At 48.4% G+C, this 23,083-nt stretch overlaps 1 protein-coding gene across 9 annotated transcripts; it reads left to right on the top strand.

The window, feature by feature from the left end:
• The first annotated feature begins 358 nt into the window (after nucleotides 1-358).
• Nucleotides 359-21,350, top strand: LOC128583942 (SEC14-like protein 4). 9 transcript variants are annotated; one of them, XM_053588609.1, is made up of 13 exons: nucleotides 5,109-5,169; nucleotides 6,908-7,163; nucleotides 8,094-8,169; nucleotides 14,107-14,150; nucleotides 14,387-14,507; nucleotides 14,611-14,799; nucleotides 16,373-16,468; nucleotides 16,791-16,851; nucleotides 17,807-17,890; nucleotides 18,198-18,304; nucleotides 18,380-18,519; nucleotides 18,615-18,784; nucleotides 19,856-21,350. In XM_053588609.1, exons 5-13 carry the CDS (start codon nucleotides 14,436-14,438, stop codon nucleotides 19,993-19,995), a joined length of 1,059 nt encoding a protein of 352 aa, XP_053444584.1. In that variant the 5' UTR covers nucleotides 5,109-5,169; nucleotides 6,908-7,163; nucleotides 8,094-8,169; nucleotides 14,107-14,150; nucleotides 14,387-14,435; the 3' UTR covers nucleotides 19,996-21,350. The 9 variants fall into 9 exon arrangements, 8 of the variants coding, with proteins under 8 accessions (XP_053444588.1, XP_053444583.1, XP_053444580.1 ...); XR_008379594.1 differs by lacking the exons at nucleotides 5,109-5,169; nucleotides 6,908-7,163 and adding an exon at nucleotides 359-903 and having other exon boundaries at nucleotides 14,448-14,507; nucleotides 18,380-18,427; nucleotides 18,615-18,841; nucleotides 19,856-19,993; XM_053588613.1 differs by lacking the exons at nucleotides 5,109-5,169; nucleotides 6,908-7,163 and adding an exon at nucleotides 360-903 and having other exon boundaries at nucleotides 14,448-14,507; nucleotides 18,380-18,427; nucleotides 19,856-19,996.
• The last annotated feature ends 1,733 nt before the right edge of the window (nucleotides 21,351-23,083 follow it).

Raw genomic sequence — 23,083 nt, 5'->3', positions numbered from 1 at the left:
TACAGATGCCAATCACCCCAGGAAGTGTCCCTCAGTTGGCAGGTCACAGGCCTTAATTAGGACTGCCAGCAGGCACCTGCGGTCAGTGAGGGGTGCTGGAACTATTTGGAATACCTGGAAGGCAGGACGGCAGGGTGCCACAGTGAGTGGGAGGGAGGGTGTAGGATGAAGTTTGCACACCGTGACAACACTGTCATCCAAGTCCAGATTCTCAGCTCTCGGGTCAGAGGCAGAATGGGGGCTGGAAGAGAAGGGCACACCACAGAGGAGCAGAGTCATCGGAGGCCGGAGGAAGGGCCTGTGTGCTGCAGGCGGGTCGGGGGGCATCTGCCTGGAAAGACAGGGACTGCCAGGTGACTTGAGTCCCTGGGAACTCAGAAAGCAGAAGGAAACAGTGCAGTGGCAGCCTCTGGCCCCGCACCAGCCTGCCTGGATTCCAGTCCTGGTTTTGCTGCTTCCGCAGGAAGCTGTTCGAGCTCCGGTTTCCCAATCCATAAGGATAATGGCAGGTCCCACCGCACAGCACAGCCACAAGGATCAGACGCGCTAACTCGGCACCGTCCAGTGCGGCAATTGCTCCTTATGTCTCCCACTGTGCTAGGACTGCCTCACACTGAATGGCTTAAAGGACGGCATTTGAATCTCTCACAGTTCTGGGGGCCAGAAGTCCAAAGTCAAGGTGCCGGCAGGGTTACTTCCTTCTAAGGCCTGTGAGGAAGAACCTCATCTCCCCTCTAGCTCCTGACAGCTTGGTGGCAATCTGTGGCTCTCCTTGACTAGCAAAAGCATCACCCCCATCTCTGCTTTCACCTTCGCATGGTGCATCCAAATGGCCCCCACTCCAACGTGACCTCTACCTACACCTGCAGTGACCCTATTTCCAGGGCAAGGGCACATTCTGAGGTAAGGGAGAGTTAAGACTTCAACCCAGGAATTGAGGGGGAGACATGAGTCAACCCTTAACACCTCATGGGGCCTATTAAACACTCAAAATGTGCTGGGTTGAAATTGAAATGTGCTGTATTAAACACACACTGGACTTTGAAGACTTGGTACAAAAAAAGAAAGCCATCTCACTAGTAATTATTAAGGAGATAATTAATCTAATCTGTTAGTCATATTGGTCATGTAATAAACTAATAATGTTTGGATATATTATTAAAATGAATTTTTCTGTGGCTGCCAGAGACTCTTTTTTCTTTCCTAGAGACAGAGTCTTTCTCTGTTGCCCAGGATGGAGTGCAGAGTGACACAATCATAGCTTGCTGTAACATTGAACTCTGGCTGGCCAGCTGTAGTCCCTCATGCCTATAATTCTAGGACTCTGAGAGGACAAAGCTGGTGGATGGCTTGATCTCAGGAGTTTAAGACCAGCCTGAGCAAGAGCAAGACTCCATCTCTACTAAAAACAGAAAAACTAGCCGGATGTCATGGAGGGCACCTGAAATCCCAGCTACTTAGGAGGCTGAGGCAGAAGGATTGCTTGAGTCCAGGAACTGGAGGTTGCTGTGAGCTAGGCTGATGCCACGGCACTCTAGCCTGGGGCAACAGAGTGAGACTCTGTCTCAAAAACATTAAACTCTGGGCTCATGGGTTCCTCTCACCTCTGTCTCCAGATTAGCTAGGACTACGAAGCACATGCCACCATGCCCAGCCAATTTTTAACTTTTTTGTAGGGATAGGGTCTTGCTATGTTGTCCAGGCTGATCTCAAACTCCCAACTTCAAACTCCAGGTTTCAAGTGATCCTCCCACCTCAGCCTCCCAAAGTGCTGGGATTGTAGGCATAAACCACCGTGCAGGTCTGCTAAAGAATTGAAAGTTACCCCTGTGGCTCCTATTATTTTCTGTTGGACAGCACTGAGGTAACATTTACAAATCCTTAGAGCAGGGCCTGGTAAATAGAAAGTACCTGTAAGTGCTAGTTAAATGAAAGCATCTTTGGAAGTGACTGTGGCATTTTTAAATATGACTTTTCACATTCCTCAGAAACTAGCAAAAGTTAAACCATCTCTACAAAAAAAAAAAAAAAAGAAAAGAAAAGAAAAATTAGCCTAATGTGGTGGTGGTACATGTCTGTAGTCCCAGCTACTTGGGAAACTGAGGTGGAGGATCCCTGGAGACCAGAAGTTTGAGGCTACAGTGAAGTATAAATGTGCCACTGCGCTCTAGTCTGGACAACAGAGTGAGATTTTTGTCTCTTTAAATAAAGAAATAAATAAATATGATGGGAACTAGTATGGCCTCAAAGAAAAACACACACATACAGAAACAGAAACTAGGGAAAGTTGGGACTGCTTTCTTGTCTTGTCCAGCCTTTCTTTCACTGAGCAGGTTTGCGTTTACATTCCAGAAGCAGAAGGCACATATTGTGTGGGCCTATCTTTTCCAAGTTGTTTTGTTGAGTTTTTTCCATGTTTCTATAAACTCATCAACCCCATTAAATGCTGTAGTTTCCTTTAAATGTATTTCCAATTTTCCGGGTAGCAATGAACTAATAATTTAAAGCTTAAAATACTTTCTATCAGGATTATTATTGGGCAAAGTGGTTATGGATGCTAATGTGTATAGTCAAGTAATTTCCCGGAAAAGAGGGATTAATTTTATACACCTGCCAGCAATGTATGAAAGTCTCCATTTCACCAACTTCTAACTGACTTTATTATTAATATCATTTTTTAAAAAAAGATTATGTGTTTATTTTGTTTGTTTTTTCTGTTGACTCATCAGAGGAAAAAAAAATCTCATTGCTTGAATACACATTTCTTCGATGACCCTGGAGATTGAGCATTTATTTACTTGATAAATGCACAGAGTATATTTCTGAAAATTGGTGTTTTGAGTTCTTTGCCCATTTATTGCTTGATGCCCTACTATTTTTCTTATCAACATGCATGAGCTCCTTATAAAGATACCAATTATTTTTCTGTTTATCTACTCGTTTATTTTGAGACTAAATTTTACTCTGTTGCCTTGGGTAGAATGCTGTGGCATCATAGCTCACAGCAACCTCAACCTCCTGGGCTCAAGTGATCCTCTGGCCTCAGCCTCCTAAGTAGTTGGGACTACAGGTGCCCTCCATGACACCCAGCTAGTTTTGCTTTTATTTTTGTTTGTTTGTTTGTTTTTTCCTTCTATTTTTAGTAGAGACAAGGTCTCTCTCTTGCCCAGGCTGGTCTCAAACTCCTGAGCTCAGGTAATCCACCTGCTTCAGCCTCCCAGAGTGCTAGCATTACAGGTGTGAGACACCGCGCCTGGCCAAGATACCAATTTTTGTACATTTTATTTTTCCCAAACTCACGTCTGCAAACACTGACTTAGTGCCTTAATTCTGTCTCTTATTTAACAGAGTTTCATCTTTTTATGTAGTCAAATCAATTTACTTTCCCTTTGTGATTTCTGTCACTGCTCTTAAGCACTAACCATGCCCTTCCAGAGATGTGGAGTCATTTATACTTTCTTTTAGCATTTTTTTTTTTTTTTGGTGATTTCTTTCTTTTAAGATTTAAAATCTCTCCAGGGCAAACTCTGTTCAAATGAAATATAACATAAGTCACAAATGGGAGCCACACATGTAATTTTACATTTTCTGGTGGCTACATTTTTTTAAAGTAAAAGCGATTCACAGAGGATTTTTATGGCAGTGAAACTATTCTGTATTCTGCTGCAATGGTGGATACATGTCACTAAACCATTGTCAAAACTGGGAGAATATACAACACCAAGCAAGAACCCTAATGTAAGCTAGGAACTTGGGGTGATAGTAATGTGTCACTATAGGTTCATTGACTGTAACACGGGTACCACTCTGGTAATAGAGATTGTAAAAAGTAAAGTGACTTTAATTTTTACTCTAAAAAGGTAAAATTTATCAGTTTTAAAAGGTTCAAAATTATTTTTAAAAAATTAAAAGAAACGGGCGAAAATAACTTTAATCTTTTATTCATCCCATTATATTAAAAAACACCATTTCAACATGTAATCACTTAAATAAAATTAACAAAAATCATTTACACGGTTTAGTACTAGGTCATCAAAGTTTGGTTCACATGTCACACTTGCAGCGCGTCTCCATTCACCAGGAGCCACGTTTTTCAGTGCTGGACGGTCACACATGGCTCATGGCCACTGCGCCTGTCATCTTGAGTCTAGCACTGGGTTTGACTCCATGGGAGAACAGAGGAGGAAAGTTCCAGGGCCCTGTTTTACTGCCCCTTGGACTTCACCTCCCCCCTGCTTCTCCCTTGCCAAAGCACAGCCAGCCAACTCGTGTTTTCTCACCTCTCCCAGTGGGAGCTCCACTTGGCTCTCATTTGTCAGCCACTGACACACAATGGCCTCCCAAGCCGTCTGTCACTGCACCCTGGCCACCTCCCACGTGGCCTTCCCTCTGTGGAGCCTACTCAGGAGCTCACCACCTGGGCCATCCCAGGATGTCCACCCCGGCAACTTCCAGCTCTGTGTCAGCCCCAGTAATAATGAAGTTCTGAAACTATATTCCTAACAGCCAACACTCGCTGAGCACATGTGCCAGCCTAACCCCGGGTTGCATCATCTTGTGAGGGCTGGAATCATTTTGCAAACACCCTCATGAACGCAGCCCCCATGAACACTGACAGAGCCCAGCCTGTGTTCAAGGTCATGGATGGAGCTTGGGGGTCCCTTAGGCAAAAGTCCTGGGGATGTGCTAGAAACCTGTTGAGCCAGGTTTATAAAAAGTCCTTCCATTTTGCTCAGAAGGGGATCCTGCTGTGTTCCCTGAAACGTGCCCACGTGTGTCTCTTACGCACCACCACTCCCCAAGTCCCTCCTCCCCAGCCCCAGAACCAGTAGTTGCCCTGGAAGTGAGGAGGCACAGGTGGGGGCCACCTGCTGCCCAGCCTGAGTCTGTGCTCTGGATCTCCTCCGAGGGTCACCTCCCCGCTCCAGGTAGGGTGTGCGTGGGAACCACGGTAACAGCTTCCGAGGGCGGGGCGGGGCGGGGCAGGACCGGCAGTCCCCAGTCCGGGGCGGGACCAAGAACATCTGGCCCGCCTGGCAAAAGCAGGCGGCGGCTGCTGCCGGCAGACACTGCCGGCTCACTTGCACCACGCGCCCCTCTGTGCCTGAGGGCACCATGAGCGGCCGAGTTGGGGACCTGAGTCTCCAGCAGCAGGAGGTGCTGGCCAGGGTGAGGGGCATCATGGGCTGGGAGGGCTGGGAAGGTCCTCCCCGGCCAGCAGCCTGGCTCCGCAACCCCGCTGGAGCGCCCAGACCGGAGAGCGCCTCTGTCCTGCTGAGGCACACGGGACAGGAGCCCCTCTTTGGGGCGGCCAAATTCAGCCATCACCTGCTAACCAACCCTGGCTCGTGTTCCTCCGCTGTGGGGAGGGAGGGGATGGCTCTGCCACCAGGGTACAGGGGCGGCCTTGGGCAGACAGACCGCCAGGTCTCACGCCCAGATTGCAACACCTGTTTTTGTGTCTCTCGCACTCCTAAGGGTCCAGGCCTCCCTACCTTGTTTTTTTTTTTTTTTTTTTTTTAATTAAAGGGAAATGGGAGAGATGTTTGGTGATTTTGAGACGTTTTGCAGGCTAGACCTGGAGCCTGGAGACTGTGGGGAAAGGGGAGATGTCCAGGCCTTAGTAGTCACAGAGTGATGTGATTGTGGGGGCCAGGGATTGGAAACTGTGAGCTGGTGGTGGTGTGTTTGTGTGGCATTGGGGGGGGTGGGGGGGTGGGGGGAGGCGGTCCACAGCCTCGGGTCACACTTCCAGTCTGTGGAGGTGGTCCCAGGAGAAGGAGACTGGTCACCAGATGAAGGAGGGGCCTCAGGTTAAAGAGTAGTGTCCACAGGGGAAGGAAGGATCCCCAGTACAGCAGAGAGGTCCCAGATGATTGAGAAGTGTCCTTGATGAAGGAGAAGGCGGTCCCCTGGTGCGCCCTCTCCCTCCCCGGTGCTGATGACCCCAGGCCCTGTGCTCGCAGGGGGGAGTTGATATCTGCCTTTTGGAGGTGAATGATGACAGGAATGCTCTGAGCCTGAGAGCTTTAAGAATGTAAAAAATTGGGTGGCACCTGTGGCTCAAGGAGTAGGGCGCTGGTCCCATAAGCCAGAGGTGGCGAGTTCAAACCCAGCCCTGGCCAAAAACCAAAAGAAAAAAAAAAAAAAAAGAATGTAAAAAATTAATTTTTATCTTTTCCATCCTTTAAAAATAATGAGTGCTTATTTTTAAAATTGGGGAAAGAGAGAAGAGTAGCAAGAAGGGACAGAGGTGAGGGAGGGTCTCTGAGGTCTGGACGACTATGCCTAGCTTCATTTCCTTCTAGATTCCTCTTGAGCTTAGTTTTGCCCACCTCTGGTCACACTGCGGGATGCTGCTTTCTGTATAAATGCAGTAATAAGAGGAGTTTTCCCCAAAGTCAGTGACTTTCTGTTTGACTCTAAAAGTGGTATAGCCCCCGAGGGTGGATTCTTCCTCACTCCGACCCCAGGGAAGATTCCCCACTTCCCTAGCCTTAGTTTCCTATGCACAAACAGGGGTGTGACCTTTGCCCTCTTACCTCAGAGCACAGCCTGAGGTTCAAATGAGGGAACACAGTGACCTGGAGAGGTTGTGGGTGCAGAGTTATTGCCTCTCAGAGGTCCTAATCCCTCTCCTCCCCTCCCCCCAAAAATTCCTCCAGAATGCAGAGGCTGCAGCTGTTTGTACAAGAACCTCCATTCTGGTGCCTGTTCAGATAGTCGTGGCAGGGGCTGTTGCCCACGTCCCTTGTTAACACTGGAGATGTTTTACCGATTATGCATTTTTAACGATGTAGACGATACACGAATATGCTCTTATTTTAAAGCTAAAGGTAGTTTGGTGAATGGCCTCGCATTTGATTCTTTTTCTAAAATTATTTACTTATTTATTTATTTGACACAGGGTCTTCTCTGCTGCATGGGCTAGAGTACAGTGGCATCATCATTGTTCACTGCAACCGCAAACATCCTGGCTCCAACAACCAACAATCCTCTTGAGTAGCTGGGACCACAGGCACACACCACCACGCCCAGCTAACTTTTTTTTTTTGCAGTTTTTGGCTGGGGCTGGGTTTGAATCTGCCACCTCTGGTATATGGGGCTGGCACCCTACTCCTTTGAGCCACAGGCGCCATCCTTTTATTTTTATTTTTTTAGAGGTTGGTGGTCTCACTTTGTAGCTCAGGCTGGACTTGAACTACTGGGCTCAAATGATCCTCCCCCTCAGCCTTCCTAGGGGCAGGGATTATAGGAGTGAGCCATTGTGCCCAGCAGCCTCATGTATATTTCTAATCCCAAATTCTGGTTCACAGCTTCACCTCTATACCCAGCCCTTGCCTTCAGCTCCCTTAGTCCCCAGGATGTGAGGTGTCCTGTCTGTCTCAGACATGAGCCTCAATCTCTGGTGAACTTCTTTAAAGTCTGCCAGTGGGAAAAGGCACCCCCCAGCGGGTTGGTCACCTTCCTTTCCCCTGGCTTCAGCACATGTCCTAATGAGGCATTCCTGGCTTCCCTTTCAGTCATTTCCCCCCTGCTGACATTTGCCTCTCATTTTTTCCAAAAGTCTCCACTGTGCAGGGCTTCCGACAGTCTGCACTGAATGTGTGCCCATGTGTATCCAACATCTGCTTAGAGGCAGGCCGGACATTAAGTGCTTGACATACCAAACTTCTTTGATTGGCAGGAGTTTATCATTATCCCCATTTCACAGATGAGGAAACTGAGGCTCAGAGGGAGATTAAATAGCTTGCCTCCAAAATCAGACCCTTAAGATGCAGAATCAGACTGGCCTGCATCAGAATAACCCAGGGATCCTTGTAAAAATAGGGATGCTGGGCCCCTACCTCAGCTTGAGGAATTAAGAGTCTTTAGGGGGAGGGCACTCCCAAATTTTGAGAAGGACCCAGCTTTTCTTCCTGGAACGGTGGGCTGGAGGGGGCCCCATTCCCAGATGGCAAAGCGGTTCAGCTCAGCTGCTGCTACGTGCAGGGTCTCTGGGTAGGGCTGATGGCTGATGAGGGTTGGAGATGGGGTTGGTGGCCCCAGAGGTTGTGAAAGCCCCATTGACTATCGTATTCTTCTACCCTTAGTTCCGGGAGAATGTCCAGGACCTGCTGCCCGCCTTGCCTAAAGCCGATGACTACTTCCTCCTGCGCTGGCTCCGAGGTAAGGCTGGTAGGGGCTGAGAGGCAGAGGAGGATGTAGGGAAGGGGGTTTCTCAGGAGAAAAGGGTGGAGGACTTAGGGGAACAGGGTTGCCAAGTCGTAAAGAATGTGAGCTCTGGAATCAGACTTCTCTGGGCTAGAATCTGAGCTCCCCTGTGCACAAGCATGGCACAAACCCCCCACTGAGCCCGTTTTTTCATCTGCAAAGTGAAGATGAGGCAGCCCCTGAGCATAGCGTCCAAGTGAGGTTGGAGCTAAACACCTCCACGGCCTCAGGATATAATGGGGCTGGCCAGGCCCTCCAGTCAGACAGCGCTGAGCAGCTTCTTTCAGACTTGCCTTTGGGTCTTTCTTCAGTTGCCTGAGAACAGGGCTGTGTTGTCCCCTTAAGGAACCTAAGTGTCCTCAAGGGCACTGAGTGAGTGCCCAGCAAACATTTAAGGAAGTGGATTTAATTAACAGTAGAGAAGGAGTTTCTTTTAGGAATTACAGAGGGCGGTTTAAAAAAAATAACAACAGAATCCACCCAGGGCTTAGGGTAAGTGAAAATAATTCATTTTAACTCATTACATCCCATGGACTGGATTTTGAACTTGAGATGGGAGAGATGTTGGGAGTCAACCCGTAAAGCATACACACAGTGCAGGGTTCAAAAACCACCAGCCTTGTACTGGTAGAGCTGCCACTGAATCCCAGCTCTACTACGGCCCACAGAGGGCCTGTGACAAGTCCTTCCTTATCTCTCAGCCTCACTTTCCTCTTCTGTATAATGGGCTCAGTATTGGTCCCGACCTTCAGAATGCTGAGTCAGATGAAGTCACAGATGTGTCTGCATCTGTGTGACGGGAACCTGTGCCCAGGAACCAACTCTTCCTTCTGTTTTGTTCTGTTTTTATCATTATTATTTTTTCATAAACTTCGTTTTTAGGACAGTGTTAGATTTTTCAGAAAAATTTCAAAGATAATATAGAAATTCCCCCAGTTTCCCGATTATGAACATATTGATGTCATTATTGTACATTTGTTACAATTAACGAATGAATATGAATATACTATTATTAACTAAAGTCCATACATTACATTTCCTTATTTTTTCTCTTCCAAGGTCCCATACAGGATCCCACAGTACATTCAGTCACCTTATCTCCTTAAGCTGCTTTTGGCTGTGGCAGTTTCTATCCATATGTTGTTTTGCTTTGTTTTATTTCTTTTTTTTTTTAATTTTTTTTTTTTTTGTAGAGACAGAGTCTCATTTTATGGCCCTCGGTAGAGTGCTTTGCTTTATTTCTAAGTGAACATGTCATTGACCCCAGCCTGGGCTAAGAAAGTGTGGGAAAGTGGATTTCTTGAAGCCCCTTGATATGACGTCAGTCTTCTCTCTTTGGAATCTTGTTGGGTTTTGGCTTTGGTTAAAAACCAGCTTTCAGGTACTTCGTGTGTCCTTTATAAAGGAGACCTATCGTGGAAACCTTAGGCTGCTGGGTCCTGGCAAAGGAAAAGTATCCAAGAGTGGAGGTGGGTGGCTGGTGTCCCGATGCCTCCCACTTCATGCTGTGGGTGATAGATCCTGTTGACATGGCTCCATTGTCCATGTCAACATCACCTGCGCCACTCCCTGCCTCACTAACCCAAAATACAGGTAAAGGGAGGGTGCTCACTGGGCCTGAGCTTGGCAGAGCCTCCTCCCTCTGGCCTCATGCTGAGGGGACTTCCCAACCAACCCTCCTTCTGAAGTCCTTTCCCTCTGGTTTTCTTTATCTCCATCCCATATCTCTGTTCATCGCCCCAACTCAGATGCCAGTTCCATGAGGGCAGGGACTGTGCCTGCCATAGTACCCTCAGGCTGGCACAAAGTAGATTCCACTGAAAAAAAAAAATTCGTCCTTATATCCCATCAGCAGTGCCTGAATCACTGTCTCTAGGACAAGAAGCCACACACTGGTTCTAAATAGAAAAATCTCCTACAGACACTGCAGAGATTGTTTAAAAAGCCAATAAAAGCATATTATGAACAATATACGTTAATAACTTTGAAACTCAAAATGAAATAGATACATTCCTAGAAAAAATATAAGGCCAAAATCCACCAAGAAGAAATAGAAAATCTCAACAGACTGATATGTTTTAAAGAAATTAAAATGGTAATAAAACCTTCCCCTCTTAGAAAACTTAGACCCCAGTGACTTTACAGGTAAATTCCTCAGACATTTTAAGACCAGTTTATTCCTCTCTTACACAACATTTTTAAGTTGCTTTAGAATATATGAAAGAATGAGAGTTACTTTATGAGGCTTGGGTAAGTTTGATCCCAAAGCTATATCAGGACAATAAAATTCTAGTCTTGTTCTGTTTATTAATGTAGATGTGAAGAGATCTGAATCAATATTACACAATAGCATCCAATAGGGTATTAAAACTATATAGCACGACCAAGGAGAATTTACCTTAGTCATATCAGAACAGTTCAACATCCCAATATTAGCACGGCAGTGTCATTGAAAACAATATAGTTAGAAAGAAGAAATCATGTGACTATGTCAATTAATACAGAAAAAGAATTTTAAAAGGTTCAAATCTTATTTATAAGACAGAAGTATTACCAATCTAGGAACAGAAGGAAATTTCCTTGCCTTGGTAATGATTATATAGCAAACACTCTCTTAACAAATTTAATCCTTAAGGTGAAAATTTAGCTGCATTTTCTTTAATATCAGGAACAAAGAAAGGATGAAGACCTTTAAGTCTTACCATGTTAATGCAGAATTAGAGATCTGGCTAAAATCCGGCTAAGACTATAGCCAGATCTGTACAGTCAGATTCTGCCAATGCTATAAAGAAAGAAAAATACGGTCATTGGCGTAAGAACTAGAAGGAAAGAATAAAATATCTGCAGATAGGTAGGTGAGGTAGCTTACACGTTATCCTAGTTCTCTGGGAGGCTGAGGTGGGAGGATCAGCTGAGCTCAGGAGTTTAAGACCAGCCTGAGCAAGAGTGAGACCCCATCTCTGCTAAAAAATAGAAAAATTACCCAGGTGTTGTGGTGGGCCCCTACAGTCCAGCTACTCCAGAGGCTGAGGCAAGAGGATCTCTTGAGCACAGGAATTTGAGGTTGCTGTGAGCTATGAGGCCATAACACTCTAGCCCAGGCAACAGAATGATACTGTCCCCCCCACAAAATCTCTACAGATGATTTGCTTATCTTTCTTGAAAACCAAAACCCAACAGGATCAACAGAAAAACTCTTGAACTAAAAAGAAAGTTCAGCAATACTTCCAGATATGAAATCAGTAGCATTTATCCCAGCATAGAGATATCCTACTGAAAAATATAGAAATCAGATACCATTCAAAACAAAGCCCATAACATATCCAGGATTTTAGGCTAGAATACAAAATCTGTACTGCAAAAATCATAACATTTCTGAAGTATATAGAACTGTTCTCTTCCATTTGGTAGCCTCTATGTTTGGTAGCCTTTAGCCACATATAACCATTAAAATTAAAATTAAATTAAAACTTCAGATCTTGCCAGACGCAGTGGCTCACACCTGTAATCCCCCACCTCAGAGGCCGAGGCAGGTAGATTACCTGAGCTCAGGAGTTCAAGACCAGCCTGAGCAAGAGCAAGACCCTGTTTCTAAAAATAGCTAGGGATTATCGTGGGTGCCTGCAGTCTTAGCTACTTGGGAGGCTGAAGCAAGAGGATCACCTGAGCCCAAGAGTTTGAGGTTGCAGTGAGCTTTGACACCATGGCACTCTACCCAGGGTGAAGGATAAAAGAAGACTCTGTCTCAAAAAAAAAAAAAAAAAAGAAAGAAAGAGAAAAGAGAAGAAAGAAAGAAAGGAAGGAAGGAAGAAAAAGAAAGAAACCAACCAACTCCCCCCCCTTCAGATCCTCAGTCACACTTGTCACATTTCATTTCCTCTGTAACCACAGGCTACCAGTGGCTGCTATTTTGAGCAACTCCAGTATAAGATGTTTGTACCATCACAGAAAGTTCTCTTGGACAGCATTGACCCAGAAAGTTCTGTTGGACAGTGTTAACATGGATTATTTGAATAGCTATATAGTGCAGAGCAAAGATCAGGCAGGTGAACTTGCTGGCTTGTTTTCAAATATTTGCTGAGTTGCCACATAGACAAGCCATGACATATATTTGTTTGACTGCTGACGATGGGGCTGGAATCATTGCTGAGCAGATTTGTGCTCAGTCAAAGCTGAGGAATGGAGTAGGCTGCCTGCTGAGGTGGTGAACTCCTCATCATGGGAGATAACGAAGGCTGAGTGGTGGCCTTAGTAGTTGTTTCTGGAGGTCCATGATCAGAGAGGAGGCACGGAAAGCATCTCAGGGCCATTCCATTTGAAAATCTCTGACCCTGCATCTTCTTACAGCTCCATCAATGTCAAATTCCTCAGCGAGCCAATGGTCTCAAAGAACAACCATCATAGCATTTCCAAAATAGAGCATTATGTTTTAAATTAAAGTGTATCTATTTCTTTGAAATAAGCAATCACAACAATAGCTACCATTTATTGATAACTTACATGAGCCAAGTACTGTATCAAACTTTATTTACTTTTTTCATGCTGTTCTATAGAACTGAAAAAGGTATTATTTTCATTTAACAGTTCGTTAGAAAAATCTAGGGCTCAGAGAAGGTAAGTGACTGCTCAAGGTTGCACAGGAAATAAAAAGGCAAAACTACAATTCAAGCACAAGTTGATCTGATTCAAAATCCCATGCTTCTCACTACATCTAACACTTTGGGGGAGGGTCGCTGCTCAGTGGGCAGGCATTGAATATTATGGGAAAGATCAACTTTTAGAATGAACAGTTTGGGCTCTGCAACCATAGCTCTGTGGTTAGGGCACTGGCCACATGAACCAGGGCTGGTGGGTTCAAACTCAGCCAGGGTCTGCTAAAACAATGACAAAAAAATAGCCAAGCATTGTGGCTGGGTGGCTGTAGTCCCAGCTACTTGGGAGGCTGAAGCAAGAAAATCACTTAAGCCCAAGAGTTTGAGGTTGCTGTGAGCTGTGACACCATGGCGCTCTACCCAGGGCAACATAGTGAGACTCTGTCTCAAAAAAACAACAAAAAAGAACAGTTTAAAAAACATCTGAAAAAAAAAAAAAAAAGAGGTGGGACCATAGGGCGGTGTTTGTGGCTCAAAGGCGGTGTTTGTGGCACCGGCCCCATATGCCAGAGGTGGCGGGTTCATACCCAGCCCGGGCCAAAAACTGCAAAAAAGAAAAAAAAAAATTAGAAGAGGTGGGACCTTAAGGAGGCTCTGCTCTCATGAATGGGATTAGCAATGTCCAACCAAAAGGGTTGGAGGGAGCTAGCTAAGCCCCTTTGCCCTTCTGTCCCTTCTACCATGTGAGGACATAGCATTTCTCCCTTCTGAAGAGTAGAGCATTAAAGGCATCATCCTGAAAGCAGAGATGAATCCCTCATCAGGCGCTGAACCTTCTGGTGCCTTGCTCTTGAACTTCTCAGCCTCTAGAACCATGAAAAATAAATTTCTATTATTGATAAAAAAAAAAAAAATCTGGAAACTTGAAATCAAGGGTCCTTGAAAGTCTAATAGAGGATTAAAGATCTTTATTTTTTAATAAAAACATTTCCAGGCTAAGTTCAGTGGCTCATGCCTGGAATCCTAGCACTCTGGGAGGCCGAGGTGGGAGGATTGCCTGAGCTCAGGAGTTTGAGGTTCTGTGAGCTATGATGATGACACTGCTCCACACTGGCCTGGGTGACAGAGTGAGACCCTGTCTCAAACAAAAACAACCCAAACCATCTCCAGAGTCTCAGTGTGTTCTTGGTGTGTCAGGAGGAAGGGGCTGGGGACGCCCTCCCTATTACCTCACATGCTTTCAGAAAACGGCTCATTCTACATCCAGCCTTGAGTCTCTTCCTGCCTCATCTTTTCGCAGCTCGGAACTTTGACCTACAGAAATCCGAGAACATGCTCCGGAAGGTGAGGCTCCATCAATCCTAGTGTCCCAGAGACCGCACCCCGGGGATTAGGACAAAGAGTGAGGACTCCTGCCCTGTCCCCTTTTCATGTTTCTCCTCGGATCCTTTTCTGCATCAGACCCAAGTTTCCTGCAGGCCCCTTCCTGTCCCCATGCCCAGGGCTACGTTGGTGCAACCCATGCATGCTCTGCCAGGATCTTGGCCACTGTGGGCAGAGATCTGGCGTGGTGTCCACAGGTGCCCCAGTGACCTTTGAGACAGGCAGCATCTGTAGTTAGCTCCTGCCATGTCTCTGCAGCATGTGGAGTTCCGGAAGCAGCAAGACCTGGACAACATCCTCTCCTGGGAGCCACAGGAGGTGAGCTGCATGCAGTGTCCCCCAGGTCGGCTGAGGACCCCTCACCCCCATGTCTGGCCTCCTCCTGGGCTGGTTTGAGTCAGGCTCTTACCCACATGCCCAGGTGCTTCAGCTCTATGACTCAGGAGGTCTATGTGGCTACGACTATGAAGGCTGCCCCGTGTGGTTCAACATCATCGGGACCCTTGACCCCAAAGGTCTCCTCCTGTCGGCCTCCAAGCAGCAGCTGATTCGGAATCGCATCAAGGCCTGTGAGCTGCTTTTGCATGAGTGTGAGCTGCAGAGTCAGAGGGTGAGCACCTGGGGTGGGGAAGGAGGCCGTGCTGGCCTTAGTCTGTCTAAAGGGTGGCACTCTACCCCCCAGCTCTCAGCCCTCAGAGTTCTGGAGGAATGTGGGCTTCTCCCACTGTCGCCCATTCATGAGCATCTTGCATGTGCGCAGCACTCCACTGGCATGAGTCAAGGGCCACCAAAGCCTCCACATCCAAAACTGACCTTGGGTACAGCTCTGTTCTCCTGGAACCCTGGGAATAGTGGACAGTCAGCTTTGCTTTTGAAACGATTCCTCAGTGTAAACTGCTTAACTAGAAACACCCAATGAATGAGCCATTTCTTTGGGCATTCCTGAAAGCAGTGACCCTGGAAACTGGACACATCCCTTGTGGGACCCTGAAAGTTACCATAGAGTTGCTACAAAAAATATTGAGTCCTATGGGGTATTGGGCTCCTAAGCCAAGAAGGACTCCATGTCCACCATTGTGGATCTCATCTCCTTGTCCGTGAGCTATCCACTGGCCACCTGTATCCTTCAGACTGAATCTAATGCCGTGTGTGGCCTTGTTGGTTTTGTGAGTCTAAGTGTCTAGATGAGCCTAAGAGGAAGATCCCCCTTTCCCCCAGTGTGAGCTGTGATGTCCTTGTGGCACAGTTTGGCTAATGTCTCACTCCACATGACAAGGGCATGGCCTGTGTCATCAACACCTGGCATGAGGCTAGACACAACAGAGTCCCTCAACAGAGATCTGTGGTGTGAGTGAGTTGCAAAGCTCTGACCAGTGCCAGGTTTGAGACGATGGGAGGTGGGCGGAGGGAGGGTGATTGGTGGAATTACATCTGCGGTGCATCTTACAAGGGTACATGTGAAACTTAGTAAATGTAGAATATAAATGTCTTAACACAATAACTAAGAACATGCCAGGAAGGCTATGTTAACCAGTGTGATGAAAATGTGTCAAACGGTCTATAAAACCAGTGTATGGTGCCCCACGATCACATTAATGTACACAGCTATGATTTAATAATTAAAAAAAAAAAAGATAGCTGATCTTAGAGGGTTGACACAGTTTCTTCACCTTCACAAATGTCCCAAACTGGAGCTGATAATATAATGACACTTAATAATATCTAGTAGTATTTGTCAGGCACTGGGCTCTTTGCGCATTAGCTCATTGGATACTCACAGAAGTTCTATCAGATCATGGAAGTATCTGGTATTATTTTATGGAGGAAGAAACTAAGAGTTAGAGTGGTTGATAAGTAGCCCGAGGCCATGCAGCATAGCTCTGGCTTGGACATAGCCATGGGACCACACAGTGTTGGCTAACATCGTCTATCATTGTACATGAAGATGCCCAATGAGTAATGAATGATGTCTTCAATTTTGCGGTTACCTTTACTCACAGTGTGAGTCGGACTGTGCCAGGGCTCAGGTGCAGCACCGCCTCAGAACCTAGATGGGCTCCATCTGTTTGGAAAGCACTGTGGCCTGCCGGCAGGGGTAGTGGGGCAGGGCAGTAGGGAAAAGGGCTTGAGTTTCTCTGGCTGGAGCTGTGGTCTGACCAGTATATCTGCTCTGTCCTATGCAGCTGGGAAGGAAGATTGAGGTGGTGCTGATGGTGTTTGACGTAGAGGGCCTGAGCCTGAAACACCTGTGGAAGCCAGCTGTGGAGGTCTACCAGCAGGTAAGGTGGGTGGCTGAAGCCAGAGCAGCCATGGTTCCCAGGCCTATGAGAAGCTGCCGCCCACACCAGCCTGGGAACCTCGGTCCATGGAGGAGCGACAAGGCCAGCCAGTGAAGCTAGCCTGGGGTCCACTCTCCAAGAAGAAAGAATAACTCAAAGAAGGAAGCGTACATTCATGGGGAAGGCAACATGGGCTGGGACAGGCCTCTTGTCTCAGCAGCTCAACCAAGTACTGCCTCTGCGCTGAGTTTCTGCTGCCTCAGAAACCTAGGGGTGGGGATGCTAGAGCCTGGCCTTGACCACACTTGTCTTGACTCCACAGTTTTTTGCCATACTGGAAGAAAATTATCCTGAGATGCTGAAGACTTTAATTATCATTCGAGGTGAGCCCATGACCGGATGAATCCTGGGGGAAGGGGATGCTGGGAATGGTGGGGACAGTAGATAAACCATCCAGTTCAGGGCTTCTCAAATCATCCTTTGTGAAGGACATGTTTTTGTTTGGCTTCTGGCTTTGGTTTGTAATTCCAGTCCTGCACAGACTGATACTTGTGTAATAGACAAAAATGTGGCTGGTATATTGCAGCAGCCATGTCAGCTAAGTTTCTAAACGTTTACTGTTATTGTATTTACTTATTTCGATGTGGAGTAGAAACATACAGTCTGTGGACCAGGCTGGTCGATGGACACACTTTCAGTGGAAATGGCCCCTGTCTGCTATGGCTTTATAGTAAGGGAGTCACTGCATATGCTCTGGAATCAGGTGATCTGGGTTCAAATCTAGCCAGCCCTATGACATTGAGGAAGTTTGTTTAACTTCACTGAGCCTCAGTTATCCCACTCTGTAAAACAGGGATACAAGGGCATCCTCATAATGTAGCTGTGAGGTTAAATGACACTGTCTGTGGAGGAGGCAGAGCATGGACTTGGTTGAGCGATTCAGGGTGGGACAAGAGGTCTAATGCAGATGTCTCATCTTCTTACACCCAAGAGGATTTCAGGGTAATGTGGAGTAACCTTGAGTGTGGAAAGGAAGAGTTACGCTTTGCTGACGTGGGTGCCAACTTGCGCCCAACACCTTGCAACTGGGCTAGGGGAGACAGCTATTTATTGAGAGACAGGTGCCGTGATGAATGTTGCAGATACATTATTTAATCTCCATTTAGAGTTAAAAGCACTAAGACTCAGAGTGGGTAAGTCATTAGCTGAAAGTTACACAGGAAAGAATGGCAGAATCCGTATCTATCTAAATCCTGTCCAGCACATACCCTTAATCATGGCTTTCTATACCCAAGTCCTCTCTTGTCTAGCTCCCCAAGGGACCTTCATGTGTTTCAGCCTCCAAACTGTTCCCTGTGGCCTTCAACTTGGTCAAGTCATTCATGAGTGAGGAGACACGCAGTAAAATAGTGATTCTGGGAGGTGAGTGACTTGGCTTCCTGGCTGTGCGTCTGCTTGGGATGCAGAGGTCAATGCTAAAAACCCCATTTTTCCCTGGTTCATCCTCTTGACTCGGGCACTGATCCTGGCCCAACCCAGTAGCCTTTGCATGCACAGGTGAGGCCTTGGGTCCTAGACCATGTCCTGGGGCCACGTAAGCTCTTGGGTGAGCTTAAGCACCCAAGAGAACAAGCCAAAGACATATCAGGTCCCCTCACTGGGCTCAGCCCCGCTTCCCTCTGTTGAGTCTCCTGAGCCCCTTTGGAGCCCCTCTCCTGCTCCCACACAGACACCTGGAAGCAGGAGCTCACCAAGTTCATCAGCCCTGACCAGCTGCCTATGGAGTTTGGGGGGACCATGACTGACCCTGATGGCAACCCCAAGTGCTCAACCAAGGTACAGGGAAATCAGAGGGTGCACAGGAGGGGAGACAGGATGGTCTAGTGCCCACTCACCCACCCTTGTCCACAGATCAATTACGGAGGTGAGGTGCCCAGGAGCTACTACCTTCGCAACCAGGTGAGGGCACAGTATGAGCACTCAGAGTCCGTGGGCCGTGGCTCCTCCCTGCAGGTGGAGAATGAGATCCTGTTCCCAGGCTGTGTGCTCAGGTAGAGATGGTGACCACTTCACACCTGGGCATGGCTGGGAGGGCCTCCAGAGCCTAGGCAGGTGGTTGTCACCAGGGCTTTGTCATCCACTGCAGGTGGCAGTTTGCATCAGATGGTGGGGATATCGGCTTTGGAGTTTTCCTGAAGACCAAGATGGGGAAGCGGCAGAGGGCTGGGGAGATGACAGAGGTGCTGCCCAGCCAGCGCTACAACGCCCACCTGGTGCCTGAGGACGGGAGCCTGACCTGTCTCAAGGCTGGCGTCTGTAAGAGCTGCAGGGTCACTGGAGCTGTTTTCTTCCCTGTGGTGGAGCAGTGAGCTGGTCTCTGGCTAGTCTACCCTCTCTTTGCTCTCTCTCATGGTGGGCGTGGAGACCTATGTAAGCTCCTACCTCCCAAGGACTTCAGTGGAATTGTCTTTTGGTGTCAGGGGGCTGATGAGTGGTCCCTATATGTGGGTGCAGGAGAGGACCAGCCAGGTTTCACAGCTCAGGGCTTTGGGTCACCTCCTGGAAAGTCCCTACCCCAGGCTTGTCAAGCAAAGAGAAAGCAAAGTATACAGCCATGGCCCTGGTGTCAGGGATCCCAGCACAGAGCCCGCCCAGTTGCACAGAACGTCCACTTCAAAGGGGTGGCTTCCTCCAGGTGTTCATCACCCTTTGCTCCCTGGCCTCCCAGGGCAGATGCAATTCGGTCAGTTTTACCAGATACCGTGTTGCCCACACTGTACACTACTGACCTTCCACCTCTGTGGGGAACATAGCTGGGAGAAGAGGAAACCAAGGCCGATTTCCTATGAAAAGGAGAAGGCACAGCGTTCTTCCTTTAGTCTCAACATAACCTAGTGCCACTTTGTGGAAAGGGAGAATTAGGAGGATGGAGAAGTCTGGATGACTCCTCAAGTCTCAGAGTCTATGGTAGACCTTGGCGTTGAAGGAAATGCCTTCTCCAAGATGGAAAAGTGGCTTACATAGCTCAGCCCTTTCCTCCAGAGAAAGCAGGGCTGCTCTCTGCATGGAGTCATTAGAGTAAGAGAAACCCAGTCCCTCCCCCACAGATGCTCTGTGATCACTGTAAAGTCCATCATCTCAAAGCCTGGAGGTGACAATACCTCCCCCATGGGGCTGCTTCAAGGATTCAGAGAGCTGTGAATGCCTGTAACACGATACCTGTACAAAGAAGGGGCTTGTGATGGCTGGTGGTGGCAATTCCTTTACATGGTACCAGAATCATCCAAGGAGATGGTGGTGAGCAACGGGCTTAGGTCTTAGCAGGACACCAGGAGTGCAGAGGTGCCAGGCCTTGCCCTGCCTGATCATCTCTCTCCATCACTGCAGATGTCCTGCGCTTTGATAACACCTACAGCCTGATGTACACCAAGAAGGTCAGCTACAGTGTGGAGGTGCTGCTCCCTGACAAGGCCTCTGAGGAGAAGTTGCAGAGCCTGAAGGCCACAGGACCCTCCCCAGTGCAATGAAGACCCTGGCTGCCACCTCTTCAAGCCCTTTGCACCCCACTAGACCCCTGTCTTCCAAGCAGGGTAGGTGCTGAAGATGGCCACAGAAAGCCACCTACTCTGTGTTACAACTCAGAAAAGGGACAACCAATGCCTAGGCCACCCTAAGGCCTTAGATGGGCACCTAATCTCCTGTTTCCTGAGTATTTACCAGCATCCACTGAAGAAGGGTCCTGCAGGAAGAAGCTACCCTTGCATCCCTCCTGACAAGACTCACCCATTCTAGGACTTTCCCATGGCTGGTGTCCCAGCTTGTGGGGGCAGGGAGGGTCTTTGCATAGACCCCAGGCCCTGCATGGAGCAGTTTCAGGCCTCCAGAGCCAAGAAGCCCTATTTTCTGCAGGGTCAGCTGAAAGCGGCTGGGTGGGGAGATGGGGCAGGGGTGAGGGTCTCAGTTCTACCAGGGTATCCAGGTCCATTCAAGCTGCTTGTTATGTGTTTAGAGGGAAAATCAGAAATGGAGAAGTGGGACCTGGCAAGGGTAGCCATCAGTGACAAAAGCCACACTCAACACAGTTGAGTGGGTAACGATGCACTCTCCAGGGAATTCCCAGGGACTTCCCCTCCACACCTGCTGTGATCCTGCCAACATGGCTCTTCCTGCACAGGTCAGGAGCAGGGCAGACCTGGAGCCACAGTGCTGTCATCCAGGGAGTGCAGCCGCCAACCCAGGGAGCCCATCTGGGCTTTGAGGTGCTTCTTTAAGAACCATCAAGGTTTTCCTCCATCTTTATATCTTGCCAAGGGGACAGCAGAAGTTTGGCTGACAACACCCCTCATGTACACCACCCAGCAGCTGGCCAGTGATGGCCCAGAGGCTGGCCTCCGGGCGCCTGCAGTCAGCACTGCTACTTGCTCTGCTGGGCAGCTGCACCCAACAGAGCAGACCTTGCCTAGGAACAAGCTTGAGCTGGATGTGACTATGTGAGTTGACTCCAGGGGACAATGAAGAGCCTGGGAGTCCAGCCTGCGCTGCCCTGAGAGCCTGGGAGACCAGCCTGCGCTGCCCTGCCTCCTCCCCACCCTGCCCTCTGCCCCAGGCCAGTGGCCACCAGTATCTCAGAAGACCTGAGCCCACAGCTCAATATCATTGTTCCTGCTGTTTGCCTTTCTGGGTTAATGTCCCAGAGGGCAAAAGAGTACCATCCACCCAGGTGATGTCCCTGAGAGAGGCCAGTCAGATGTTCCTGTAAAAGGTGTCCTTGTTGCAAAGTGTTGGCTTCCTGAATGCGCAGGCCCCTCCCAGGGACCAGAAGCCTCAGCAAACACCACCTGCCCAGGTGCTTTACAAGCAAGAAGCCAGGCTCTGGACCCTCCCTGCTTTCAGATTCTGTGATCTCACTTTCTCCAGTTAAGGAGAACTTTCTCAATTACCCAGAACCTATTTTGGGTGAGAAAATACTGAGGCCTGAGAAGGTGGGGGTCTTCATGTGAGCACTGTGGGGGTCTTGGGGTCCCTCAGCCCCCTGCTGCTGGGGCAGCTGCCCGGTTCCTGGGTGCACAAAGTTTGAACAGCAGCCCTGCTGCTCTAAAAAGCTAAACTAAACTAAACTACATGCCTAAAGCCAGAGCCATGATACATTCCTGGTCCAATAGGGTGTCTGATCAGATTGGCAAAAACAAACAAAGGCTGTCCTGGGCTGTCAGGCAGGAGTCATAGGACATCCCTAAAACCAATGGCTGCCCTTGCCTCTGAGATGTGACAGGCATTCTCACCACCCTGCTATGCTCTGCAGGCGTCTTCCTTTCTGCTGGCCTCGTTGCAGGGATATCTGGAGTCCCCTGGGCACTTGGGTTTCCACAACTGTAGCCACTGGGGCTGAGCTTGTTAGTGAAATCACATGCTGGATTCCACCTGTTGTCATGATGTAGGCTCACAACGCCTCGGGTCAGCCTTCACACCCTGCATCGAAAAATGAGGGGCACTCCCCACAGCTAACTCCCACCATAGGCACAGCCTCGGGTTTCCTAGCAGGTAGCAAAGATTGCTCTGCCCCCGGCACAAGGGTTTCCTGAGGCTCTGATCACAGAATATACAAAGCCACGGGCTGTCTGGAGCTGGCAAGTAACAAGGGGGTCAGGGGCAGGCCCCAGCAGGGATTGAGTCCAGGGCTGGCAGAGCCACCTCACTGCCTAGAGGTTACTCAGTGAGTGTGGCAGTCACCTGTGGAGGGATGGGGGACATTGGCAGCTCTGCCAAGAACCTCTCCTTAGCAATCCATCCCTAACTCATAACACTGTCACTTTAAAAAAAAAAAAGAAAGAAAGAAAATGGCCCATAGAGGGACACTCCTTTGCCTAAATTTTGCTTCTCCATCTATCCTTTTGTTCTTCAGCGTTTATTGACTATCTGAAGGCCCTGGGGACAGGGAGGACCCTGGGCTGACCCAGCCCTGCTGACAGGAGGCCTGCCCTGTGGGGGAGGTGGAAGTGACTCCAGTGATCAGTTATTGAGTGGATGTGTTGTCACCACACGTACTTGGCGGGGCCAGGAGCAGGATTCTGGGGGAGCACCCAGCAAAGAAACATTATGGGGTTAGATGCTCTTTGCCCAAGGTGACTCTGGAGGGAGAGCTGTGGGATGTGGGGGGTGTGTGTGACCAAGCACAGGAGAGCCATACAGCCTAAGGAACGGGGTGTGGATGGCCAAGGGGCTGTAGGGTGTCTGAAGGAGCCCAGGGGCTCTCCTGGCCTTGGGCAATGCTGGTAACGATTCACCAGGTGTTTGCACATGTCTGTGTACACACTAGATGTTAATTAAACTATTTTATAATTTCAGTTACGAAACAGAGCCTCTTGCTTATCAGTAAAGAATGGCAAAAATCTTGGCAGGAGGCCCCAGATGAAAACTCTTGCTCAAAAATTACGTGTATGGAAATACCCAGGCCTCACCTATTCAGGGCATGGAGGCGGGACCCGCCTTTCCCAGCCCATCTCCTTGCTGAAGGACCCACAGTCTTCAGGGTGAGGCAGGTGGAGATCAGGCAGGACCCATGGGCATGTTTTGATGGCAGATGGAAAGGGCCCCCTGCCCCAGCCCAGTTCACCT

Source organism: Nycticebus coucang, chromosome 4 (genome assembly GCF_027406575.1).
Source record: "Nycticebus coucang isolate mNycCou1 chromosome 4, mNycCou1.pri, whole genome shotgun sequence".
NCBI lineage: Eukaryota > Metazoa > Chordata > Mammalia > Primates > Lorisidae > Nycticebus > Nycticebus coucang.
The sequence above is the reverse complement of the archived record's forward strand: the minus strand, read 5'-3'. Positions and strand labels throughout refer to the sequence as shown.

Coding starts and splice junctions, on each gene's coding strand:
- LOC128583942 (XM_053588605.1), top strand. CDS start 817: ATGGTGCATCCAAATGGCCCCCACTCCAACGTGACCTCTACCTACACC. Junction 17,891..18,197: donor TAAAATAGTGATTCTGGGAG/GTGAGTGACTTG, acceptor GCTCCCACACAG/ACACCTGGAAGCAGGAGCTC. Junction 18,305..18,379: donor ACCCCAAGTGCTCAACCAAG/GTACAGGGAAAT, acceptor CCTTGTCCACAG/ATCAATTACGGAGGTGAGGT.